The 27,746-nt window shown below is 41.3% G+C and overlaps 1 protein-coding gene across 2 annotated transcripts in view; it reads right to left on the reverse strand.

Moving 5' to 3' along the window:
• KHDRBS3 (KH RNA binding domain containing, signal transduction associated 3) overlaps positions 1-27,746 on the reverse strand; it is a 156,567-nt gene that overhangs the window by 83,944 nt on the left and 44,877 nt on the right. For both annotated transcript variants that reach the window (XR_006336416.1, XM_043880231.1), the window contains exon 2: positions 17,908-18,026. Coding sequence is in view for 1 of the 2 variants with exons in the window: in XM_043880231.1 (XP_043736166.1) it covers positions 17,908-18,026 (119 nt within the window). In the remaining variant the exon portion in view is untranslated. The remainder of the gene's footprint in view (positions 1-17,907; positions 18,027-27,746) is intronic.

The raw sequence follows: 27,746 nt of genomic DNA on the forward strand, positions 1-27,746 counted from the left end.
AACTTCTCTTTGGCAAGATTGTTGATTACAAACTCATGGTGGTTCAGCTTTGACATGAGCCACATTCCAGGAGTTACGCCACTGCTGTGCAGTTGCTGTTTTTTAAGACAAAATCGTTTCCAATGTCTCTATGGTAATTGAAGCAATTTTCCTGAAATATGTACTTTAAAAAAAATCAAAATGGCGCTTTTTTCTTTGCCCACTTTCTATCTTATTGGTCTTTAACAAAAACTAAATTCTCTATTTTTAAGCTTTACATGTAATTACTTTTTGCTTTTTAAAATTTAAGTAAGTTACTTAAAAACTATAGAGGTGAAATGTACAGAGTTTAAAATATCAAATAACCCGACAAAGTGGGGGAAAGAAATCAATGTCTCAACCCACCCTACCTTATTCTTGTTCCCCATTTTCTCTGCTTTATCTTTCTGGAAGTTCTCCTGTTTGGACACTGGGCCTACTGAATAGGGTCTAAGTTTCTCTTATTCCTCCTCCTTCCTTCATCTCTCTGTTTTACTTTCAGGGAGATTTAATTATATTTCCTATACATCCACTGTTTTTTTTTCATTTCTGCCATCAAATGTTTTAACCACCAACAGTATTTTCTTACGCTGGTTCCTTCTCTGTGGCATTTAAAAACATTTTATGGAAGTGATGGGAGTTCTTATCTTTCTGAGGCTGGTAATGGCACTAGGTGCCCCACCCCCACACCGGGAAGCTTCTAGTAACAGTATGTGTGTCTTCCACAGATGCCTCTTACCCTTTTTGTTTGGAGAATTTATTTCCTGCTACACTATGGGTTTTCCTCACATGACTGGTCACCCTCTGCTTTTTGTTTTTAAAATTTTTAAACTGAAGCTAAAAATGCTAACTGGACTTTCTGCTTCTGCACATGCGTGCAATCTGACAACCGTGTGTAACAATTCGCCACAACACAGCAGCCCGGTTTTGTCACCCAAAGCTACTCAAACATCAATGTCCGCATTGCATTTCTCTTCTCTTGCGCTAGGCATTTCCCTGAATAGGGATTCCCTAATTCCCTAGGAGGGGGAACACGGAGAGCCTCGCTGTGAAGCACACACACCTCTACTTAAAGGGACACTTCCCTCATCTTCAGTGCACACCTCCCTGCAGCCCTGAGCTCCACCCATCTGGGTCTCAGAGCCAAAGCTGCTCTCGCTCAGACTCTCAGGAAATCTCCCGTCCCCTGCAAGGGTGAGAAGGGAGGATGCTGGGTTTGCTCAGCTGGGAAGAGCATCCAGTGGTCTAAAAACCTCCACGCAGAGACTTGCCACCATGCCCTCTCTTGTCAGTTCTCCCCCGTCAATGTAGCTCCATAGTAACTGCTATCAACAATTCCCGAGTCTTCTCAGGAAGGTTTTCCACACTAATAAGCATCTTTCTGGTTGCTTTCTCCTCCCCTGCAAGCTCAGGATTCTGCTTTCTCTGGTCTCCTAAGTCATCACCACTTATCCATTTATTTTGCAACCACCAAATTAATGTTAGTTAAACTAACATCTTTTAACTAAAGTTGCCTCACACGCCCATTCTTACCTTCATAGGTCTGTGCCGTTTTCATTCATTTATATTCATTTTTGCAGGTTTCAAGGAGAGCATAAAAATGAGTGTTCAAACAGCCACATTTACATCACGTCTGCAATAGTTAAATATCTCCCAATTAATAAAATTAAGAGACCTTACAAAGCATCCAGCGCAAACACTGAATTTCACACTGAGGCAACGGATGTCCATGGAACATGACGCTCCAGTCACTTGACAACACATCAAACCAGGAGATCCCAGCACTCCTCTCACAGGCCCTGTGCTCCCAGGGGCCAGCCTCGGCTAAGATGCACTCAGGCGTCCATCCCCTTCTGCCCCCAGCCCCCGCCAACGCCCTTCGTCCCTCACCCTCCGGGCCTCGTCCCCTCTCCGTCCGAGGTCTGACCTCCGCGACACCTGCAGGCCTCGGGCTCAGCACTCTCTCGGTCACCTCAGCCCTTCCCTGAGCTTCTAGAAATCCTCCAAATAAGGTCTGTCCTTCCGGAAGCCAGGGCATGTTTTCTACCTGACGGCTGTACTGGTGAGACAGACAGTAAGAGCCTCGTACACATTAGTCTTGTTTTATTAATGATTCCATTTGTGCACAGATCTGAATAGAAGGTGGAAGTGTTACTTCCAAGACCAATGATTTTTCCCCAGATGCCAATTATTATATGACAAATATACTATCATATTACAAATGCTACATCTGTAAATAAGAAACTTTTCAAATGATTATAAAGATGGTAAACCAGCACAGAGTATATCTAAGTTTTACCACATAACCTGTAAGATCCAATAATTATGTTCTTCCTCAGTAAAGATTAAGGAAGGACTAGCTTTAATTGATCCAAACTCTATTTGTGACATGACACTGTTTCATGGGGAACAATTATAATGAAGCTGTCATTTCATAAACAACTAAGACTCAGGAACATGTCACTGTCTCCATTAAAAGGTTTCCCTTAATTGGGTGCTCACCAAAAAGTTGATTAGTTTAACAAAGGGATGCTTTATTGACCTCTAACTCAACACTAAAACTGAACTTGTAATCCTGGCCAATGTGGCGTCAAACACATTATTTTTCCCAGCAAATGGCACTACCATCCATGTAGGAGCTCAAGCTAGAAACCTAACAGTCATTCCATGAGGGCAGCGAGGAGGCCTTTTGTACTCACTGCTCCAACACCCTTGCAGAGAGGGCATTTAATCAATGTCCAGTGAATCAATTAGTGGTAGCAATGTCACCTCCGAGATCTCTCTGAAACCTGTCTATTTCCCTGCAGTCCCAGCTCAACCACTAGTCCGAGACATTGTCATCCCTCACCTCGCCCACAGCAGAACTCCATCTCTGTATCCACTTCTATCTCCTTCAAGCACAGGGAGGTCTTAACAGCTTTCTGTGACCCTGTTATACGTCTGTTTAAAACAAGAGGTCTGGCCACCCTTACAGGAAACTCCTCTTAGCCTGGAGCTGCCATGCACGGCCCAGCACACTCGTGCCCGCCTCCCCAGCCTCCCCACTCTCCTGCCTCTGCCTTTAGCTCTCTGAACTCATTTCAGTTTCTCAAAATTACCGTGTTCTAAGAACTACCCAGTTCAGCTCAGATGTAGAGTCATAAAGAATGTCAGTCTCACGCTTAAAACAACAAGAAAACAGAAGAGGATACCAGCTAATGCTGAAGTGCCCAGGCAAACACTAACCACACATCTGGAGAGCGTGCAAACACCTGCGGGGTGAGACAAGACTCAAGCATCAGCTTCTTGGGATGCAGGAGAGTTGACACCTTCTCAAAGGATTTTTCTGCAGGAATCCAACAGCATCACCCCCTAACCCCCAAATGTGCACAGGGAAGATGAGGGAAGACCCCTGAGAGCACTTGCCCTGGCTGGGGGCTGGGGTGGGGTGGAGAGCAGCCTCTGCTGAAACCTCAGAGCCCAGACCCCCTCTCTCCTCCTAAACAAAAGCCTGAATCTTCAGGAAGAACGGCAACAAAACCCACTTTGCTTTGTTTTTTAAAATCCTGAAAATCAACAAAGCCTGTCCTGAGATCAGTGTCTAGCCCACAGGAAGCGTTGTTGCTGCCGCACACTGGTGATTCTCAATCTTGTTCCAGGTGCTGGGTGGAGAACAGAAGGGCCAGACAGAGAAGCAGGCGTGCAGACACATCTGTTAATTATCGCTAAGCTCTAGTGAGGGGGACAGAGGCGAGGACAGACAGCGTGGGTATCACGGAGGGCGGAGCAACGTCAGCCCAAGCGGGCCTGGGACCGTAGGCCTGGCTGTGTCCTAGGCAAAGGTCTGGAGCAGAGAAGCCCCTGTGCTGTGAATAGCAAATGCACAAGCCCTCGGGCACGAAGGAGCTTCTCTGAAACAGGAAGGCAGCCAGCCTCCTGAAGCAGAGCGGCTGGGGCGGGGAAGTAAGAGGCAGAGGCATCCATCTGGGCAGGAACCTGGGCTTAACTTGGAGTTTAAAATCCGGAGTCACTCTGGGTGGTTTCAGCTTTTCCTTGTAAAGAACACACACAACACACAAGAGTAGCACTGCCAGCCCTTCCCAAGATCAGCAGGCTGACAGGCCCGAGGCTGCGTCCCCGACACCCACGGCCCACACGCTCCCTCGCCTCCTGCTTTCTCTTGTCCCACTCACCCAACTGTAGTTTCAGACCTCTCTTCCAGGCTGTATTCCCTGGAAGAGAAATGTGTCTTATTCAACACTGAAGTCTTCTCCACATCTCAATCCTGGTCTTCGTTCTTAATAGACGTATGTGTGTGTAAGTCGCTTCAGTCCTGCCCGACTCTTTCAGACCCCATAGGCTGTAGCTTACCAGGCTCCGCTGTCCATGGGATTTTCCAGGCAAGAACACTGCAGTGGGCTGCCATTCCCTCTCCCAGGAGACCTTCCCCCCCACCTTCCCCCCGGGATTGAATCTGGGTTTCCCCTGCATTGCAGGCGGATTCTTTGCCATCCGAGCCTCCAGGGAAGCCCTGGTGTGTTTATATGCTTAGTCAGTTGTGTCCCTGAGCACCCACCTCCCACGGTGGCCCTGGGGTGACAGGACCTTGGCATTGTATGTGTCTTCTCAGATCAGAAAAGCAGAAGCTCTCGGGCTTCCTTAAAGCGTGGGCCTGGAAGTACACTTCTTGTCAGTTAAGAGAGCTGCAGGGTCAGGCCAGACTCAAGGGAAGGGCACATACAGGGTATGAATGTGGGGAGTGGCCACTGGGGGGCGCACTCCCACAGACAAAACCCACAAAGCAGTCATTTATCAAACAGGGAGGCTTTTATAGTCTCAAACCTCACAGTCTTTTTCCGGGCCCAGTGATGACTTCCTACCCTCCTGTTCTTAAGAGGGGATGGAGGTGCCAATCTGAGGGCAGAGACCCTGACTGACTCCCCCGTGTACCTCAGCCTTAGCGAAGAGTAGCATGGGCTCCCGACAGGCAGGCAGCGTTTCACACCCTGAAGGCGAGACCTGAGTGCCAGCCAAGTTACCGTCCAAAATGCACCAACCTCTACCCCAGGTTCAATTAAAACGGACCCTAGCCTGTGCCACACGGGCACAGGTGGAAGGAGGCGTGTTTCTGGTATACGGGCCCTAACTACACAATGACGTCTGGTAATTGAGCATCTTATCAATTCTAAATGTTTATTTAAAATCCTTAAAAAGGGGTACTCTTTTGCCCCCTTCTGATGCCTATGTCAGAAGCTTTCTCTATCTCCTTTATACTTTAATAAAACTTTATTACACAAAAGCTCTGAGCAATCCAGCCTCGTCTCTGGCCCCGGATTGAATTTGTCTCCTCCGGAGGCCAAGAATCCCGTGTCTTATCGTTCAGCAACAACCTTTCATCTTGGGGGCTCGTCCGGGATCCTTCAGGACAAGATGGGCCTGATAATCTATGTGCACCTACTTCTGCTGACTCCAGAAATCCTGAGTCTGCCGTTTGATCCTCAAGACAATGCCTTCCTGTCCTGAGCTCACTCCTATGCTGCATTCCACAATCTGTCTAACTGCTGGGTCTGTGGACCACTCCCCTCTTCATCAGTGGAAGGCGTTCCATGGTGGACATCTCCACTTCAAGGAAAGGACTTTCTCCAAGTCTGCAAATACCTTCAACAATCGCATGTGATGCCTCTTCTTAAACTGATGACATCTAACAACCTTAAGATGGACTGATGTAACTATGGACATAATGTGACTTTTCATTTTGATTTTAACTTGGTTTAATGACTATTTTGCCTTACATCTGTAACTGTATAATGGGGTTTTCTAACCGTCTAAAAGCTTTTAATTTACAAATAGTTGTCCGAGCTCCTATGAGTGCCACAGCCTCCTCCAACTATTACTTGGAGCCCCTGGATCAGACATCCTCACTATGAGGATTAGGAGAATATGTTGCCTCACCAATTTAGGGACAACGCCCCTTGTCAGCTCGGAAGCAGTTATGGAATGAGAACGACGCCCTTTTTCCCTTGGCAACATAATTCTCCTAAAAGAAAAGGGGGGAATGAGTCATTTCCTAGGCAGGTTGATAAGAAGTCTAGGGGTCCCCAAGGGGAGAGAGGTCTGGGATATTCAAGGAGGAAGAAAGGACAAACATTTTTACTTTTTTTCCTCTACATTCCTTAGGATTATATAACAATAATGTATCCTGCCTGAGGACAGTCTTTGGATTAAACCCTCTGGCTAATTCTGTTATCTTAAAATGTAAATTATGGGAGTAGGTCTGGTCTTTACAAGGATGTATCCTGCCTGAGGACAATTTTTGGATTAAACCTTCTGGCCAACTCTGTTATCTTAAAATGTAAATTATGGGAGTGGGTCTTTGCAAGCTCCAGACATTCTTTGGATTCATTGGAGAGTATATAACTCCATTGCTAACACTAGCAAAGGGGGTACTCTTTTGCCCCCTTCTGATGCCTATGTCAGAAGCTTTCTCTATCTCCTTTATACTTTAATAAAACTTTATTACACAAAAAAATAAATAAATAAAAATAAAATAAAATCCTTACAAAGACATCTTAGAAAGACTGTAAAATATGGAGGTACTGTAAGAAATAAACAATGCAATTTATTTCCATAGGGTTAGTTCTAAAGTTGGATGTGAGAAATGAGAGGATATAATTTTTAGAAACTTTAAAAACATTGGACAGGAGTGTAAAGCTTTCTGAAGAGCTAAGAACATGTGAGAGAGGAAGGACGCGAGTGAGCAGGTCCAGGGGTGCAGTCCTGGGTGAAGGCAGACGCAGTGTTCCCTACAGACTGTAACGGCAAGTGATCCAGATCTCAGGTTAGGCAGTCACGAAGTACTCCTGGCTCACACACTACATTTTATACGTATGTAAAATGAATGTGCGTGTATGCATATATATGTCTGTGTGCATGTGTGCGTGTGCATGCTCAGTCATGTTCAACTCTTTGCAAACCCCTGGACTGCAGCCCACCAGGCTCCTCTGTCCATGGGATTTCCCAGGAAGAATACTGGAGTGGGCTGCCGTTTCCTTCTCCAGGGGATCTTTCCGACCGGCAGCAAACTCGTGACTCTTTTGTCTCCTGCACTGGCGAGAGGATTCTTTACCAACTTTGCCACCTGGGAAGTTGATGCTATGTTTATGTATACATTTATTTATTTTAAAATTCTACACCTGGCCTACCACTGGTTAATATTTCAATAGTTTCTTAGATTAAGAGATTCGTCATTAACAAACCAGACACAGAAACCAGTCCCGAATCGAGAAGACTCTCCTTATGCCCAGCTGGATGGAGCTGCCTGCACTGCCCTAGCCTAAGCCTGCACAGGAACAGGGGGTGAGTGGCGCCGCTGTCTTCCTGCTCGCTTAGACTGCATCTCCAGTAGCCCTGAAGTTGCAGTCTCTTTGGCGACAGTATTTGTGTACTGAAAGGTAAGTTAACTAGGAGACACAATCCAAGAGCCCATAACCAGACACATCCAGCAGGTATGTGCCCCGACCACCGAGAGCAAATGAGTGACTAAAGCCTGGCGGGAGCGTCTGCCGTGGAGAACTCCCTCTTCACGCCAGGATCCGGTCTCACTGCCTGGCGCTCACATGAGCCACGTAACAGGACCAGCCTGAACCTGTGTAATAAACAAAGCTTAATTTCTTGAACAAGACCATGGACTCTGGAGCCAGATTTCTTCAGTTCAAATGCCTGTGACTTACTGTGTAACATTTAGCAAGTTACTTAACTTCTCTGTTCTTTAGTTTTTCATATGTGAACAGGAGATCATCCTTCCCTCCTCCTAAAACGTGTAAAGATTAACACATGAGAAGTTAATAAAAGTAAGGGCTGAGATGCAGAAACCATAGGCTATATACAACAGAAATTCTAGCATGTTTTTCTAGCACCCATATGTAAGGCTGGACTCAACATCCCTCTCTGGAAAACACCACCCCACATCCTCTCTCTAGACTTAACTGAGGAGAAGAATTAAACTGTCAAGAAACAACATTTGGTTCGTCATCTCCACATTCACCTAATTATGACCCAATGGCAAGAATCAAAAGACAATAAATGAGGTTTGTTTTAACCTATCTTCTCTTGAAATGAAAGACCAGCTCACTATTTTCATTAGCTTTACCAGCCATTTTAGGTTCCAATAACCACTAACACAATAAATAAATAAACCCACCTTCTAGTTGGTATTCAGAATACTGATCTCATTTGAATTAAGTCAATGTCATAAATGCGAAACTCCAAACAGTAGTAAACCTAACAACAGACTGCGGACTGTTTCATTCACATGAAACCGAGCAGCCCCTTTCGTAACCAAACACTTGTTTCTCAGGATACTTAGTTATTGGATCAAGCTTTGGATTACTGACAATAATTTTCATGATTCTGATCATTGCCTCTAAAAATAACAATCACTTTTACATGGAAGTTCAATTTCCAACTTGAGTTTAAATTAATCATTCTTAAATGTTGAGGAGTTTAAAAACAAGGTAAGATCTTTTATAATGCAGAATACTTCCTACTATACCTTCTACTTGCTTATTTATATCTGTCATAAATCTTCCAGGGCTCCCTAGGCTATATAAAAGTCTAATGCACAAGTACAGTACCACAGGCTTTCCACGCTGGTCATCACCATTCCAACGACGGCCACAGCCTACATTCCATAATTAAATCATCTGGCCCCAAAGTTACTCCGCACTTCCCTCTCATCTCTGCTTGTTAACGTCCTGAACTTATACTTAAGGACTACATTTAGCTCCACCTGTAATTCTTTCTCCAGAAATAACTCTCCCTCACTCTTCTAAGTTCTTGCAGTGTCCATCCACCTCTCTTAGGTCAGTATGGTCTTTACTCTCTGTCATTTGGAAAAAATTTACTGTGTTTCTGCTGCTCAACTGTAAATCCCTGGAGAGTAATCAGGACCCATATTTGATTCATCATCTTCCCTGCATAATGATTTCTCAATAAACACTTGTGCAATTAAAGTTTATTTTGCCCCAAATCAAATGGCACTGGTCAACATAGTTTGTATTGATTTTCTTTGCTGCAGAATCACTGCAACATATTAGATCTATATAAATACTATTATTTAGATTGATTACTTTCCCAACCACAAATCACTAAGCATTATCAGTAGTGGTTGAGATTATCTGGTACTGCACCACCGATTGTAATTTTAACATAGCATCTACTTTAATGGTAAACAACCCTACTTATTTAGACATCAGCAACTCTGAAAATCAATCAAGTAAAATATACAAGTGACTTCTTCAGGAGATGATACGGGGAAAATCACACATACACAGACACACGCAAGTGATACACCATCTGAAATCATCCACTTTACGTGCTTTTTAATCTCTGTCTGCTCAAAGCTGGACTGTATTCTTTGGGTGGGGGTAGGGGGATGGGTGGACAACAAAACAAATAACACAAGCAATGGTGCCCATATATACGTAAGTTTGAAACTGCTGATCCAGAAAATCTCAGACTGCATAGTCTGGCTTCAAATGTAGAGAAGGGGATGGAGGATTTGAAAGTGGATAAGAGGATATTACGAAGGACTGGTAAGGGATGACAAAGTTCTAAGTTAAGGGGTGGCAATGGAATACACAGAGAGAGAATTAATTTATAAGTAGAAATAACAAAATGCGTAAATCATTGCACTTTCAGAATGGGCTGGGAGAGGTAAGTGAAGAGGAAATTAACAGACAAAAGTGATGTGCTAGTTTTAGGCATGGGCTCTTAGATACGTGTGTGTCTGTCATCACTGACACGGGAGCGCAGGTGAAGGTCCAGGTTTGCCCAGAAGAGTAGGAGGCTCACTTACGGACACGCCAAATATAAGACGTCCGCAGGATAGCCAAGTGGAGGTAGCGCAGTAGGCGTTTAGCCTGATGAGAGAGGGAGAAAGGAGAGGCCAGAGGAGAGAAGGGCGGAGAGACAGGAAAAGCTGTGCCGGCCCTGTGTCAAACACCCCAGGTGGCCGAGCCGGGGCCTCACCCAGAGGGCTGACTGCCACCCGCCCGCTTCCCTCTGCCGCTGTCTGGGGATATAGACTAAGTGCCCCTGGTTTCTTGTAATTGTGGGTCAATCCCTTGTTTTCAGTTCATACTTTGGGCCATCTCCTGAATTTCTGCCATTTTACCCCTGTGGGGGGTGGGGGATCCCTGAAGAGATGGTTAAGCTCTGTTCACACTTCCTGTGTCCAACAGAACAGCTGCGCAATTTTCAGTTGACTCAACCTGGAGGGCTTCACGGGGCCCAGGGCCAAAATAAGCAGTACAATCAATTTAAGACACCTAAGTCAGTAATATACTGCTAAGCAGTAAAATTGTTTTACCTTTTGGCTCAGCAATACACTTAAGAGACCTATCCTCTATCACCTCTCAAAAGGAAGCAGTGATGGAAAAAAAAAAAGAAAAGACTGACACAGGAAATATCCGTCACAGACTTCAGTTTCTCAATGTACTACACTGTGACCAGAGTTCATACAATGGTAGCATTTCTAGATTTTAAATGTAACGAGATTGGGGGTGGGGGGGTTGCTATATACAACCAAAGTTTTATTTTGTTGTTTTTCCATTTATTTTTATTAGTTGGAGGCTAATTGCTTTACAATATTGTAGTGTTTTTTGCCATACATTGACATGAATCAGCCATGGATTTACATGACAACCAGTTTTAGTTACTCATTTGACTCAGATTCTATACTGTCTGAGCCACCAGGGAAGCCCATAATAAAAACAATAAACCTCTAAAAAAAAATGAATAAATTATTTCATGAGCCCCTACATATGTATGGCTGTTTCTGAACTCCACTTAACAATTCTTAAGCTAAGGGGCTACTTTCTGGATCAATAATCAAGCATTTTAAAAGAGAATAAGGGGAAAGTCACAGCATAAGATTTGAAATTCCTTCATGATATTTTTTGAAAGCTATCATATTCACAAATACCAGCTTTCCAATTCTCATGACACAGGGGTGTATATCACAAGATCTCCAGGGCCCAGAGAAGACCTCTGAGAAAAGCACAAAAGCAGCCTGGAAAGAGACTCCTCCTTAGCAGCGCACTCCCCTCCAGCCCACTGTGCCATGCAGGCCGTCAGGAGGGGAGAGGCTGGCCTGGAGGGGCCTGTGCTCAGTGAAGCAACAGTCTGCGGGCCACACTCTTCCTAACAAGGCTCTCTGCTCCAGAGCCGCCCTGCCGCTTCCCCACAGGGCCCCAAGGCTTAATGAATACTACGAGGGGCAACGATCACTGCCTTATCACAGAAAAGGCAACTTTTAACACATCAATATGACTGTCAAATATTTACTACTCTAGGAAAAATTTAAAGACAGGATGACTTCTATGAAATAGTCTTCCACCAGTAGCAGATTCATGGATTTTTAATTATCTGCAGTTCACTATAAGCGAAAAACAAGAGCCAACCTTAGCAAAGAAAGTTTCCCGAGCTTTATTTCAAACTCCAGAGGAAACATGCTTTTATATACACTTCTCTCTTCTCCTCAAAGACTCTTAACTGAGGAACTTCTGTGAGACAGTAAATATACCAAATTAAAATATGCATAAAATAGGAAGAGATTTAATGTAAGAACCCATATTAATATAAAGTTACTGAAAATAATATGTAAGCATTAGACTGCTTTAAGAGATTAAACAACAATAATCAAATTAAGAAAATTAATAAATTTCATTTAAACCTGCAGAGTCTAAATCAGTACAATAAATCTTAAAATCACAGTAATAGTACACAGGTATCTCCTAAATTAACAATCTGGGGCGTGTTTTCCTCCCCAAATGGGAATGTGTTTTTTAACCTAATTATAAAAGTGACACCAAGTTATTATTAAAACATTATAGTATAGTAATATGTAAAGTGAAAGTGAAAGTCGTTCAGTTGTGTCCAACTCTTATGACCCCCATGGACTCCATGGAATTCTCCAGGCCAGAATATTGGAGTGGACAGCCTTTCCCTTCTCCAGGAGATCTTCCCAACCCAGGGATCGAACTCAGGTCTTCCACATTGCCAGCTGAGCCACAGGGGAGCCCAAGGATACTGGAGTGAGTAGCCTACCCCTTCTCCAGTGAATCTTCCCAACCCAGAAATTGAACCGGGGTCTCCTGCATTGCAGGCAGATTCTTTATCAACTGAGTTAATCAGGGAGCCCTATGTAAAGTAGAAAACTTCTAAACAAGGGCTTCCCCTGTGGCTCAGACGATAAAGAATCTGCCTGCAATGTAGGGGACCTGAGTTCGATCCCTGGGTCTAGAAGATCCCCTGGAGGAGGAAATGGCAACCCATTCCAGTGTTCATGCCTGGGGAATCCCACGGACAGAGGAACCTGGCAGGCTACACAGTTCATGGGCTCACAAAGAGTCAGACAGGACTGAGTGACTAACACTTTCACTTCCAAAGTAGAAAACAGCATAGACGCCTACCCTCCAGAAAATAATTGCTCCTAAGATTCAAGATAGTTTTTTTTAAAATAAATGTTCAACTAGAATTTTATCTGTTTTACATGTTGCTTCTCCTTTTTTATTTAACAGTATGACGGAAATGGCAACATACTCCAGTATTCTTGCCTGAAAAATTCCATGGACTAGAAGAGCCTGCAAAGAGTCAGACACGCTCTCGCTCGCTCTCTCTCCCGTGAATCTCTCTCTCCCTCGACTCTCTCTCTCCCTCTCTCCCTCTCTCTCTCTCCCTCTCCCCCCGCCCCCCACACAAGATGGGGCGCTCTTCTCTTCCTGTCTTTGTATCGAAGTGCCCTCACACCTCGAAGATGGATTTTCCTGCTATCATCTAAATAAATAGAGCTGTAACACTGGGAAAAAAAAAAAAAAAGGAGTCAGACACAACTCACAACTGAGCAACCAACTACAAAAAAAAAAAAAGACAACCTTACCATAGCAGTAGAGCATGTATGTATAATGATATATAGGGATAAGATACAGCTTAATTTTAGATAACAAGTTTTTAAAATGGTCCATAAGCCTTCTTTTACCCTAGCATGACTTTACACATGGCATTCCGTCTCCTGATAAAGTTTAAAATAAACACCTGGAGAGCCACCTCAGACTCTAAAGCAGCCCCCATTGGCCAACCCAACCTTATATTAATAAATACAGTGATGGGGGCAGCCCCTGTACACAGCTCCCGTACCACTTTATTTATAAATCCTTAATGAAAACCTGCACGTCATGCTGAAATTACCCTGCTTAGCCAAGGATGGGGGCTGGTAGTGTCTCAAACGCCCTCTGCCCTGCGTCCCTCTCTCACGGCCACCCCTCCATCTCCCCAGCTCACTTCTGACCACTGCCCCACCACCCCCGCCAGCTCCTTCACAGTCTTGGGGAAGGCTTCTGAGACTGTCACATGATCCTGTATCCCTCCAGAGCATCCCAACATTGAACTCCTCACACTGTATTATACTCATTAGGGGATTCATCTCCATGCCCCATAAAACTTAGAACTTCTTGTGCAAAAAAGCATATTTTAATCAGTTTGTTTTCCAGGCACAATTCCTGGCTCAGAGAAGACCCTCCATAAATGTTAGGTATATGAATGAATAGATAGGTTCAATGATGAAGAAACAGCTTATTAAAAAAAACACATCAATGTAAAATCTAAACCACAAGGCATTCAAGGTCCTCATAGATAGCATGCCTTGTTCCAATGGAGATTTGGCACTTAGGTTAGTTCTTACATCTAGTCACTGTCCAGAACCAAGAGTTAGAGTTTACCCACAAGTAACATGGAGGATAATTTCTACAGCTTAAAGTCTTAAAAAAAAAAAAATCATGAAACAGTGTTTGAGTTTCATACTTTCCAAGCTCGCACACATACTCAAGACAGCAAATGTACTTTGGGTTTGAACACTTGAGGACTCATGTCCAACGCTGTACCACTGAAAGAGTATTGAATCGGTTCATTAAGAGAAGAGAAATTATTCGGTTAATGGAATCATATTAGATGGAGTTTCGCTGAACAGGTGTGGTGCCCTCAATCCCACACCAAGCTGCCCGCCCACTGCTACTCCAGAGGGGCTTCCTCCAGCTCAGCCTGTAACTGACACCAGCAGCAAAGTTTTTTCTTAGAACTGATGTGAGTGCTATATTAGCCTCTACACAAGGCTGGCTTGAGATTCAAATGCTCAATTTGCTAAGCAGAAATATCCTTTTCTGCATTCTGAAAGCAGATTTCCAAGCAGCCTACTTCAGACATTATCAGGACTTGAAATGGACTCTGCTCTCTGTGAGACACAGCAATTATAATCTGTCTTCCCCTATTCTCCTCAAAGCTGACACTGAAAAACAACATTTGAGGTTTATTTCAAATACTTAGCTCAAACACTTCCTGTCACATAATTACTTATACACAGCAGAGTGTTAACTTCAGATTAAGCATCTGCTAGACCATGAACTCTTCAGAGATAGGGACAGAGTCTCTGCACCCCTCCTCCTACTGCATATTGAGCATATAGTGCACATCAAGCCTGGCAAATTAATTTATTAAAGTTTCCATAAGCTGTGCTTTGCTTAGTAATTAGTAGTCTATAAAACGTTCATAACAGTTTTCCATTTACTAAAATGTATATCCTCAGTTTTTGCAAGTGGAGCTAAGTAAATTCCTAATAGGCTATCTATAGCTAAACAACTATAAACTCCTAAATGTGGAACAAAATACAAAAAACAACCATCTAAAGTCTGTAGAATGCTCAAAATCAAAGAGATTTTAGAAGGGAGTCAAGAGTTGAAAGAAGGGAATGGCCTGGGTGAATTTCCTGATTGTAGAGCTTTTTAGCAGAGTAGCAGAGTTTGAGGCAAACACAGGGCTGAAATCAATGGGAGGAATGCTAGAAATGGCAATTAGACCTGGGGAGCCCCATATTTTGTGTATAAAATCTGCCAATCATGTATGCCAAAAATAAATGTAAAAGTCCAACTAAGAGGTAAACTAAGTTCTGCATTCCCATCCAACAGTCTGCAGTTTGAATCCAAAAATATCAACATTCCTCAAAGAAACAGAACAGAATCCAGTTTCCACAGTGTAGTACAATGTTACAGAATACAATCCAAATATATATGGTATTTGATCCATATATACACATATATATTTGAAACATTTTCATACCACCAAACTCCAGGCCCAGATAGCTTCACTAGTAAATTCTATCTAATAATAAAGAAAATACAGTACCAAACTGACATATATTCTTTACAGGGAAAAAAAAAAAAAGGAGGGGACACTTCTTCACTCACTATATAATTTTATATATATAAATATTAGTCTATGTATACTTTTAATATAAATATATATTTATGTATAAATAAATATTTACATAAATGTATATAATATTTTATATAAATAAATATAGGTTATAGGCCACTATCAGGAATACAGAAGCATTTGAATCCAACAATGTATAAAAAGGATAATATATCATTAAGTAGACTTTAATTCAGAAATGCAAAATTGGTTTAATTTATTAACACTATGTTAATGCTACAAAGGAGAAAAATCTTGTGCTCATTTCAGTAGATGCAGAAAGGATATTCAACAAAAGTCAGCATCCAGTCAGAATCAAATAGTCAACAAAGCTAAAGCAGAAGAAAACTTCAAATTCCCAGAGCTGTTACCACACTTACTGGTAAAATATTTAATGTTTTCCACATTGATGTGAACAAGAGAAAAATGCCTAACCTCACCACTTGTATTCAAGCATTATACTAGGGATCCTAACCAAAGTAATAATACAAGATAACAATAAACATAAAAACTGGAAAGAAGGAAGTAAACTGTTTATGTAGATAATATGATTATGTACATAGCATATTCTGAAGATTCTATAAAACAATTACGAAAACAAGTGAATTTTAGCAAGGTAGCAGAATACAAGGTCAATATACAGAAGTTTCTATTAGAGGCAAAAAATTGGAAGAGAATATTTCAAAATATTCATTTTACAAGTGTTCAAAAGACATAAAATACTTTTAGGAGTAAGGTTAACAAAAGACAAGACCTTTCCCCTAACAGTGAAGGAAATTAAATGGAAAGATACATCGTATTCAAGGAAGGGAAGATTTAATATTATTAAGATGTCAGAGCTCCCTAAATGGACCAACAAAATCAATGCAACAGCATCATAATCCCAGCAGAATGTTCTGCAAAACTAATTCTTAAATTCATATAGAGTTGCAAAGGATATACATCCAAACAATCCTGGAAAAGGACAAAGTTGAAGGGACTACACTACCTAACTTCACGTCTTACTATAAAAAGCTGCAATGATGAAGACTGTATGGTACTGGCATAATGATCCATAAATAGATCAATGAAATAAATCAGAAAGTATAGAAATAGATCCTCACTTAACACAGTCACCCAATTTCCAACACAGGTACCAACACAATCAGTGGAAGGAAAATATCTTTCAACAAATGCCATTGAAAAAACTAGATATTCATATGAGGAAAAAATGAATTGACTGTCTATCTCATACTGTACACAAAAACTAATTTGAGATGTATCACAGACATAAAATTAAAAGCTATGATGTTAAAGCTTTTAGAGGGAATGGAAGAAATGATCATTTTAACTTTAAAGGATTCTAACATTTCCTTGAAGTTGGCAAAGATTTCCTAGTTGACAGAAGGTAAAGTCATAAAAGAAAAACTTGATCCATTACACGTCATCAAAATTAAAAAATGTTATCACAAAACTCCATTTAGAAAATTATAGGCAGCCACAGATTGAGTCAAATATTCACAAAACATATATCCACCAAAAGATATGATACAGGAAATACGTTTTTAAAAAAGCTCCTATGACTCAATCATAAGAAGACACACAGCCCAGAGAGCAGAAAAAGATCTCAAAAGAGACTTCAAAATTGAAGATATATAAATGGCCAATAAATGCACACCAGGTAATAAATTATCAGGGAAATACAAATTAATACCACATGAAAATACCAATACCCTATCAGAATGGCTGAAATTAAAGAGATTGACAACATCAAATAAGGGTTTAGGTATGGAATAACCACAACTTTGCATGTGTTATTCTAGAAATGTCACAAATACAACTGTTTAGGGGAAAAAAATTATGGCAATTTATTATAAAACTAAATCCACAGCAATTTAAATCTTAAGTATTTACTAGAAATAAATGAAAACATATGGTCACAAAATGACTTGTATGAAATGTTCACAGCAATTTAATTATAATAACTCAAAATTGAAAACTGCCCAGGCAACGGATAAACTGTGGTATATTCAGGTAATGGATTATTGTTCTGCACTCAAAAGAAATTAACTACTAATGTATACAACAGTATGCATACATCATGTACAAAGACACGCAAAGAAAAAAGAAAACAGAGAAAAAAGCATCAATTTAGGCCAAATCTAAGATGATAAAGATTTTATAATTAGATCGGCTTTAAAAGTACTTATTGTAACTGTGCTCAATGTAATAAAAATCAAACTTCTTTCTAGAATAGATAATTAGAGAATTTTTTGAATATTTATGTGCCAAGCCCGATGCAAAGCATTTAACGTGGATAATCTTATTCAATTCTTATCAACCAAGCTTATCTTACAAATGAAAAACTACAGCACGAAAAAGTTGAACTGTCTGCCTGAAGTCTGAAATATAATTCAGAAGAATAATTTTTAAGGCTTCATAACTCACACCAAAGTCAAACAGAAAGGACAGAATTACTAAATAAGTTTTTAATTAATTTTAAAAGTATGCATGTTGGGATATTCCGCGAAGGGAAAACATCTCAAGAAGACACTAAACAGAATATAAATTAAACAAGCGCTCCCTTGTGATAAAGATGAACACGCCTGCAGTGCACACCTGTCTTACCTTAGGAAACTGTTTTACAGGAATTAACACTTTCTGTCCCAGCTTCATGTTCTTATTAATCACCACATCAATGTACTTTTCTTCATCCTTGCCTTCTCCTTTTTGAAACTTCTCTATTTCTGTGGAGGAAAAACAGAAAACCATGAAGTGTCAGACCTGGAACTTCCGAGACTGGGGGTTCTCCTTAGCTCTATGGTGGCAAGAAACCAAATACAGAATGTGGACTTCAGATGCCTACAGCTTGCTCGAGTAATGACGTGTTCCCGTTTCATTGATGATTCTTCATCAGCAAGTGGGGAAACACACACACATGTGCTCCAAAGTCAAGTCTCAATGACCCAAGCTCATGGAGGGGAACAATACACTAGTTACAAACATAAAAACAGACTCTTTGAGGTCCTCTGGAATTCTCAAAAAAGGCTGAGCAAACAGCAAAGAAAAGCCAGAAAGCATTCTCAGTTTAGCATTACCAAGTACTGACAGCCCATTTTACCAGCCCTGCCTGGGTCTCCAAGGTGGTTCCCACCATGAAGGATTCGCTAAGAGGGCATTAAAAGCCCTAGACAGCCTTGTAACAGTCACCTCCCCAACAAAATCTTCCCACCTCACAAGTGACGAGCCCAACCACAAGCTTGTGGCTTTGTTAGTGCTCTTTTCTCTGCTGGTGATGCTATTTTGATGATTCCCATTTCACACATGGCCTTCAAGATTCAGTCATATTAAATACTACTTTTTATGCATCTGTCACTTTCCTTGATGGGGGGGGCGGGGGGGGGGGTCCATCAGTCACTCCCACCACGACACTCACAAAGTACTTCATGCACAATTCTATTATCATTCCCAGCTTAGGCCTGCAACTTCTGAGCAAAGCTTCTAAGGATAAAGATAATTTCTAAATCTCCAAATACACTGATTATTTTGTTTGCTTTCTTGTATTATGCTACGTTTTGCTCCTATAAAACTGATCATTCTATATAGAATCTGCATGGGAACAAGATACATTGAACAGAAGTATGTGAAATATAAACATTTACGTAGATAATTCTTGCCATTGTTTTTGGAAAAAACCTTTTGAGAGTACTTTTAATTTTGACATTTTTCTATAAATAAAATATACAATTAAAAGAAAGTTTCTCCTAGATCTATACTCCAGAGATAATAACATACCACGTTATATACTCTTATTTTCCGTAAATAAGAGTTTCTGAGCATGCAGACACAAAACATATTTGAAAACTGTAAAGCTAATGGTGGACATGAGCTAAATCAGTTTGGTTCTCCTCAGTAAAAAGCAGTAAGTCACATGCCATTTGCTCATTGAGTACAACAATTCATGGCTCAGCTTTAATTAGCACAGGAAAATAACTTCTACATCTTATTTTTATTTATCCATTTATGCTATAATTGAGAATACCTTTAGCGAGTTAGAAGATTTAGCAAAATTAGGTTCGCTGAAACTTCCTAGAAAACAGAATTTTTAATGTATAATACATCAGTCAAAATAGATTTAATTACCTATTTTCTTTTTATATAACAAAGGCTTTTAATAATTGTTGAGCACTGACAGGCACAATTTAATATTTAATTCCTTAATGAGCCTTCAAAATGTTACTCCTTCTATCAGTGATATCATTTGAAGCAGCATGTTAGGTTAAAGTTAAGGTTAAAAAATTTGAAAGACTTATGTATTTTACTATATATTAAAGGTTGAGATATCCCTATGATTTTTAAGAAGGAAATAAAAATTAGAAGAAAAGTAACTAATTTCTTCTCCAGATAGTCAACTTTACAAATCTTATCTTGCTAAAATACCTTGTTGCTACCTTAAGTAAGCTTTGAAATATGCTGAAATACTTCACTGTTTTAAGATTTATTTTAGAAAAAAATTTAAGGCCTGATGCCATGTTAAAGCATGTAGGTGTGCTAGACCTAACATGCCACACAGCACTTGAAATAGCCTCGCCCCCATCACGGGCATCACACAGGTCTGGTTTACATCATGGCTAGTCTACTTCTCTCAGGTCCCCATGGCCCCCATTGGTAAAATTCAGAACTGGCCAAACTTCCATTTTTTTAGGCGCTGTTCAATCAACAGTTTGGCATTTTCTACTTGACTGAAGATCATAAGTATGTTTATGTGTTCAGGATGTCCAATAAAGTACAATGCAAAATAATGGGAAGCAACAAGATGACTTATGAAAACTTGAAATTGTCCGTGAATGGGAGTTTCAAACTCTCAAACTCATACTACCACCCCTCTGGGCTTCCCTAGGTCAGGAAGGGACTGGACAGCTACCAAGGTGGCTTTAACCTTTCAGTAAATTGGAGCATATGAAGGCAAACCCCAGAAAATCCAGCCAGATGCTCAAGGTCGAACACATAGGGGATTTGACTTTCACTAATCCCCAGATTACATTCGTTACACATACAGTTTAATGTACCAATGCCATCTCCCAGCTCAGAAATTATAAGCAAATGTGTGATTAGGTTTTAGATGATGTAGGGGATTAAGATGCTATGTTTTCAAACCATGGACACCAAATTTCTGTCAACCAGGAAAGCTAGTGTCAGTTATGACTTTTTTGGCTTTTGTTTTTCCTTATTTTCTGTTTCTGTCTTGGTCCAGTATGCAGCTTCCTAAGCAATGACCACTTACCCTACAAAATATGCTAAAACCCAAGAATCCTCTAAGACACAGCCAAATACTCTTTGAATTTAAATAAGCTAAATTTTCAATATAAAAAAAATTTGTAGTGTAAATTTTCATTAAAACTGCTTAAATTCTCTCAAAGAATCAAGCACACCAAAATTGTCATTTTCCTTTGTCCCAGCAACTCCATTTTTACAAATTTACCCTAAAGATATATGTGGATAGATATAAAATATTATATACAAATTTATCCATTTAAAGCACTTCTTTAATAGTAGAACACTGGAAATCATCTAAATATCTAGAATTAAGAGCCTGGTTACATAAGCAAGGGCACAGCCACTCAGAGATAGCATAAGTTATTTTACAACATCAGGAAAACTCTTCATGTTCTGATGAGAAAAAGTCTCCACCAAACACAGTGCTTGTACACATAGACACACAAACACAAGCCACAGCGTAAAGCAGTGTAAGACTATATGTTCACATTCACTTGTATATGCACGAAAAAGAGCTCCCTTCTTACGCATAAGAAACGAGTAACTGATTATCTAATTGTCAAGGGAGAAATGCAATGGATAAGAAACAGGAATAGAGACTTCTCACTGTATTTCTCTTTTACACTGTTTTAAAAGTTTGAATCATGAATATTTTACCCTTTAAATTTGCATAAATTTAAATTTTTTAATACTTTTGTAGAATTTTTTTAAAAATCAAAACAGAATAAAATATGAATGTATACAGGGATGGTCATGTTTCTATTTTGCACCTTGGCTGAAAATCCAGAGTTTGACTCTCTCTTGATCATTCATTTAAATCCTTCACTAAAATACTCTTTCACTGAAGCTGTGATAAGTATATACCTGGACTGCTGGTCTCACTTGAAGTAACACACGTGTTTCTGGAAACTACAAGTACAGTCTTTCACTTTGAGAATCCAAATGCAGTGCGGTTCACGTGGTGAGGGTGAGAGGAACAGGAATCGATCCCAATCAGGCGTCTATCCACAACGCTGACTGAATTCTGACGCATGGAGAAACTGTCCAGGGTGCTGGGGACAGAACAGAGTCTGTGGGACCACACAGACAGACGCAGTGTACTCAGGGCTGAGAAGAGGGGCTCATGGCTCTGGAGCTTGGAATATCATTCAAAAAGCTAGTGAATGTGAGCTGAGTTCTTAGAGGATAAGGAACAGAGTCTGCCAGGCAAAGAGTTGACGAGGGCTTCAGTGAAGTGAAGTAACCCTGGGTTACACCGGTTCCCTTTCCCTCATCTGACTGAACAGCTGACACATGGAGATTTACTTTTTTTGCTTTCCTTTTCTCCTTTAAGCAGTACAAAAGAGAATGAATCACACAAGTAGTGGTGACAGAATCCTGTCACCACAGAGCCAGTCAGTGAACAAGCCGAGACATGAATTCAATTTCCTCACCCCACAGCCTGGGTCGCTGCAGAGAGAAGCGGTGAGAACAGGGGCAGCTCTCTGTGGCCACCACAAAGAAAGGAGGACAGAGGCATGAAAAGGCAGGCCGGGGTCTTAACGTCTGCACGGAGATCCTAAGGGTTCAGTAACAACAGGGGGATGCGGAAAGCAGTCTGCTGAGGAGAGACGTCCTCCTGGAGAGGCGGACTTGAGCAGAAATGGAATGGACGCAAAGTGGGGAGACAGGGCAGATGACATCACAGCTGGAAGATAGGACCGTCCGTCCCGCGAACAACCAGGGAGGGCGGAACTAGAAGGCTGATTTCTATTTGAAGTGGAGGGAGGGCCATCAGAGGAGGCATCAAGCCCTCGGGACACCCCACCAGAGTAAACCACAGGCGCCTGCCCTGCGCTCCTCTCCGCTCTGGTCCTCTGCCCTCTAGCATCCAGCTCTTCTTGGCTTCTGAAGCACCCGCTCACTGAGGCTAGAGCTTCTGCACTTGTCCCCCAAGACAGGAGCGTCTCCGGGGACTTTCCCCCTACAACAGCCTTCTCTTTGGTGCCTCTGCTAAATTCCACTTCCTAGAAAGGCTCTCTTTGAATTCCCAGACTACTTAATCAAAACAAAGTAGCATTTTCACCACCGGTATAACTTTCTATTTCAAGTTTGTCTTCAACAGACTATCAGTCCCCCTGGCCACCCGCCCTTAACTCCTTTCGTGATCCTGACAATATACTGGGAAGGTTAAAGCATTGTTCACATTTTGCACATAAGAAAAGTCAGAAAATATATTTCTAAAAGTCATACAATTAGCAAGGAACATACCATGACTCAAACCTCAGGTCTCCAAGGTGGAGACACTTTCCCAACCCAGTCTATCAATAGGTCCTTAGAATATTTTGTGTAGCTAACAACCCAATAAAGCCTATGGTACATAGTGCTTCTATAAAGGAAACAAACATTCTTTACAAAACAAGTCCATGAGAGAATGCACTAATGTACCAATGAATTCCTGTACTGAGCCCATATGGAATCTATCCTTTAGGATCAGAAACTGTGAGTTAGAAACCCTGATACCCTGCAACTCTGCTTATTCCCAGAGCCTCTGTTCTTTCCTGGGTGAATGATCCAAGGAACTGTATTCCATGAAGAAACAGATGGCATTCAAAGTGAATGCCATTCTGAAGAGAATTTAATTAAGGCCCTATGTATAAAGATGTGAATATCCTAAAACAATAGCAGCAAAGAACGGTGTGGTACTCTGGGGAGGCTGCCCCAAAGCTGGGAAGCAGGAAGGGGCCAGGAAGAAAGGAGACGGTGTGGACAGGGCAGCCTGGCAGGGGTTAGAACGGCCTCCGAGGGGAGCCGCCAGCCTGTGTTGACCTAACAGGGGAAGCTAAAGCGCACATAGTGCGACCTCAGCTTCCTTCTGCAGACGCACCACGGGTGGCTCCACAGGGAGGGACCAGCCCAAGCAGAAGCCAGAGGGAGGAGTGTCTGCTGACACATCCCTCAGCCCCCAGGCATACAGCAGAGGAGGTGGGACAAGAGGCAGCAATCCAGTCCCCACCTTGGCTAAACTGAAGGAAGCTTTAAACAGAGCATCTGATGCCTCCTGCAGATACAGAAGCTACCATCTGTGCCGATCACATAAAACACTACACAGCAAAGTACTGAAAAGTCATGAAAACCATTCTGAAAGTGAAAGTCACTCAATCATGTCCGACTCTTTGCTATCCCATGGACTATACAGTCCATGGAATTCTCCAGGCCAGAATACTGAAGTGGGTAGCCTTTCCCTTCTCCAGGGGATCTTCCCAACCCAGGTCTCCTGCATTGCAGGTAGGTTCTTTACCAGCTGAGCCACAAGGGAAGCCCAAGAATACCACAGTGGGTAGCCTATCCCTTCTTCAGGGGATCTTCCCAACCCAGAAATGGAACCAGGGTCTCCTGCATTGCAGGCAGATTCTTTACCAGCTGAGCTCTCACGGAAGCTCATTTCAGAGATCACTTATTATGACAGTGCTAGGTAAATAATAATTGTTATGACTTTGTTTGCAAGGATCCACCGAGTTAAGGGCTGTGCATTTGACTTGAAGTCTCTCTTTATTCTAGTGAACCTGTCTATGATAGGTCCCCTTCACTTGACAGAATAAGACCCTGAGGATTCCAATGGGTAAGAAGCTTGCCAGGGGCTGGAAAGTTCATAATCTCTTTAGAAGGATTCACACTAAAGTTTAGCTAACGTGAAAGCCTATCTCATTAGCTGTTTAAAAGTTATTCAATAAACATTCATCAAAGGTTCAGAAAAGAGTAAATAATATAAGTTAGCCTGCACAATAAAGTTCTAGGGTAAACAGTAATATGGTCAAACCCTTCCCCCCAGCTCCCTTGCCCAAGAACCTTAACTCTGTACAAACATATTAAAGTACAGGGGTTAGCCTGGATCTATAAGGAAACAAGAAGTCCATATAAACAGAATGATAATACCTACATGCTAAACATTCAGAAATCTATTTCAAAGTAATATAAGAACCTAGCTGGAGGATTTAAAATGATCTTAAAATATATATAGTGTTCAAAGGCAATGTAAATTCTATCTGACAGACTACTAAAATGTTACTGTGGCTGTTGGTCTAAAAAGATATCTTTTCACCTCCAACATGACAAATGTTTTCACAAAGGAATTATTTTATTTAAGCAATCCAAACCTAACAGAACACCTATTAGACCCAAACCAGAATTGAATACACTAAAACCTGCCCAGACGAGATTGATTCAAACAGCTCAAGATCTTGCAAATAATCTTCCATAAACAAGAAATAAATGGCACAGCAGAATAGAGATGCATATTACTCTCTAATAAGAACGAATAAGCTCATCATAAATACACAAAAATAAACCATCCAGGGAGCAAAAAATAGTCAATACTCTAAATATTAAAATGCTTGGAAGGAAACTTACAAAAACAGAGCTAGTATTAGTACACAAAGTAGTCTCAAATATATACACACTGCATAAGATCAAAGCATACACACAAGAAAACTCCTCCAGGAAGGAAGAAGACTGATTGGGAGGAACGGGGGCAGGGGAGGGAGGAAAGACAGCTGACCCTTAAACAAGGAGGAGGTCAGGGGCGCTGTTCCTCCACCTAGTCCGAACTCTGGGCATAGCTTGTGGTTGGCCCTCCATACCCATGGATCCTCTGTATCCACGGTTCAGCATCTCTGGATTCAATCATTATTTTCTATTTTTAAAAACTCTGCGTTATAAGTGGACCTGCATAGACCAAACCCATATTACTCAAGAGTTGGTTTTAATTCTACCCATCACAGGTAATTAGCAAAAACATAACAATAACACTGACAGCTGGAATTTATTTACTGACAGTACTGTCCAGGTATTTAATCCTTGTAACAATGTAGCAGAATAGCCGTAATCATTTTACAGAAAAGAAACAGCTACTTAACAGATATCCAGTGACTGGCTGAGATTACACAGCAGACCCAGATCTATGATTCCAACCCCAGTGTATTCTGACCTAAAGCCTCCAGTTTCTTGGTATTACTGAAGTAAAGGGATCTCGACTTTGAGAAAAAATTATTTGGCTTATTATTTAGTCTTGAGGGACACTAACGAGTCATTCAGTTCAGTTCAGTTCAGTCGCTCAGTCGTGTCCAACTCTTTGCAACCCATTGAATCGCAGCAAGCCAGGCCTCCCTGTCCATCACCAACTCCCGGAGTCCACCCAAACCGATGTCCATTGAGTCGGTGATGCCATCCAGCCATCTCATCCTCTGTCGTCCCCTTCTCCTCCTGCCCCCAATCCCTCCCAGCATCAGGGTCTTTTCCAATGAGTCAGCTCTTCACATGAGGTGGCCAAGGTATTGGAGTTTCAGCTTCAGCATCAGTCCTTCCAATGAACACCAGGACTGATCTCCTTTAGGATGGACTGGTTGGATCTCCTTGCAGTCCAAGGGACTCTCAAGAGTCTTCTCCAACACCACAGTTCAAAAGCATCAATTCTTCGATGTTCAGCTTTGTTTATGGTCCAACTTTCACCTCTCACATCCATACATGACCACTGGAAAAACCATAGCCTTGACTAGACGGACCTTTGTTGGCAAAGTAATGTCCCTGCTTTTAATATGCTGTCTAGATGGGTGATAACTTTCCTTCCAGGGAGTAAGCATCTTTTAATTTCATGGCTGCAATCACCATCTGCAGTGATTTTGGAACCCAAAAAAATAAAGTCTGACACTGTTTCCACTGTCTCCCCATCTATTTGCCATGAAGTGATGGGACCAGATGCCATGATCTTAGTTTTCTGAATGTTGTGCTTTAAGCCAACTTTTTCACTCTCCTCTTTCACTTTCATCAAGAGGCTTTTTAGTTCTTCTTTACTTTCTGCCATAAGGGTGGTGTCATCTGCATATCTGAGGTTACTGATACTTCTCCCGGCAATCTTGATTCTAGCTTGTGCTTCCTCCAGCCCAGCGTTTCTCATGATGTACTCTGCATATAAGTTAAACAAGCAGGGTGACAATATACAGCCTTGACGTACTCCTTTTCCTATTTGGAACCAGTTTGTTGTTCCATGTCCAGTTCTAACTATTGCTTCCTGATCTGCATACAGGTTTCTCAAGAGGCAAGTCAGGTGGTCTGGTATGCCCATCTCTTTCAGAATTTTCCACAGTTTATTGTGATCCACACAGTCAAAGGCTTTGGCATAGTCAATAAAGCAGAAATAGATGTTTTTCTGGAACTCTCTTGCTTTTTCAATGGTCCAGTGGATGTTGGCAATTTGATTTCTGGTTCCTCTGCCTTTTCTAAAACCAGCTTGAACATCTGGAAGTTCATGGTTCACAGATTGCTGAAGCCTGGCTTGGAGTTATTGCAAGTATCGAAAGATATGATGTTTATCAAAGTGATCTGAAAACTGTAACACATAATGCTAATACAGGTTATTATTGTCTACTTAATACAAAGCCTAAATTGTGGTGACTGATTTACATGTATCTCATTGTAGAATGGATTTCAAAAATTTGTGAAACCTCTATGATTCTAGAAATTAAAATGCAGATAACTAAAAAATTCTGAGTGCTACTCCGAATTATCGTTACACATTTTATCAAATTATTTTCAAGCGGAAAAATGCTTCCAGGGTACTGACCTCTTATCTTTCCCTTAAATATACTGCAATCATTCACCAAACAAAAGGCATCATGGCAGAAAAAAGAAAAATACAAAGATAAGACATGATGATCACTAGATGCGCCAGTGAAATGCAAATTTATCATCTAAACAAGGGGAAACACTCAAGGACCTTGAGTGGGGGAGGAAGTTACTGGATTTTGGTACCAAAGTTTAATAATTTTCAAAATAAACTTCTTAGTGCAATGTGTTTTTTGTTTGTTTAAATCATTTTAAAACAATAAAGATCAAGGGATGAAATCAGAGATGAAATGTTCCCTAAAACTCGTAGAAGCAATCTAACAGTTTGCACAATTACTATTTACAGACACCACGCTGGAGGCTCTGCACATGAAGCCCACACAATTCTCAGCATGCTGGGACAGGAATCAATGTCCCCTGGTACCTAGTACACGGCAGACTTAAAGTTTGACTGCAGGACTGTCGGACTCTCAAAGGATTTGCCTCTTCTCCGAATTACCACACAACTGGCTTCTGTGAAATAAAACTCATATCTTATGGCAAGACAAGAAAAATTTAAACATAAAGATTTTTCTCTGCCCTTTGGCCTC

The sequence above is a fragment of the Cervus elaphus genome, chromosome 21 (assembly GCF_910594005.1).
Source record: "Cervus elaphus chromosome 21, mCerEla1.1, whole genome shotgun sequence".
Lineage (NCBI taxonomy): Eukaryota > Metazoa > Chordata > Mammalia > Artiodactyla > Cervidae > Cervus > Cervus elaphus.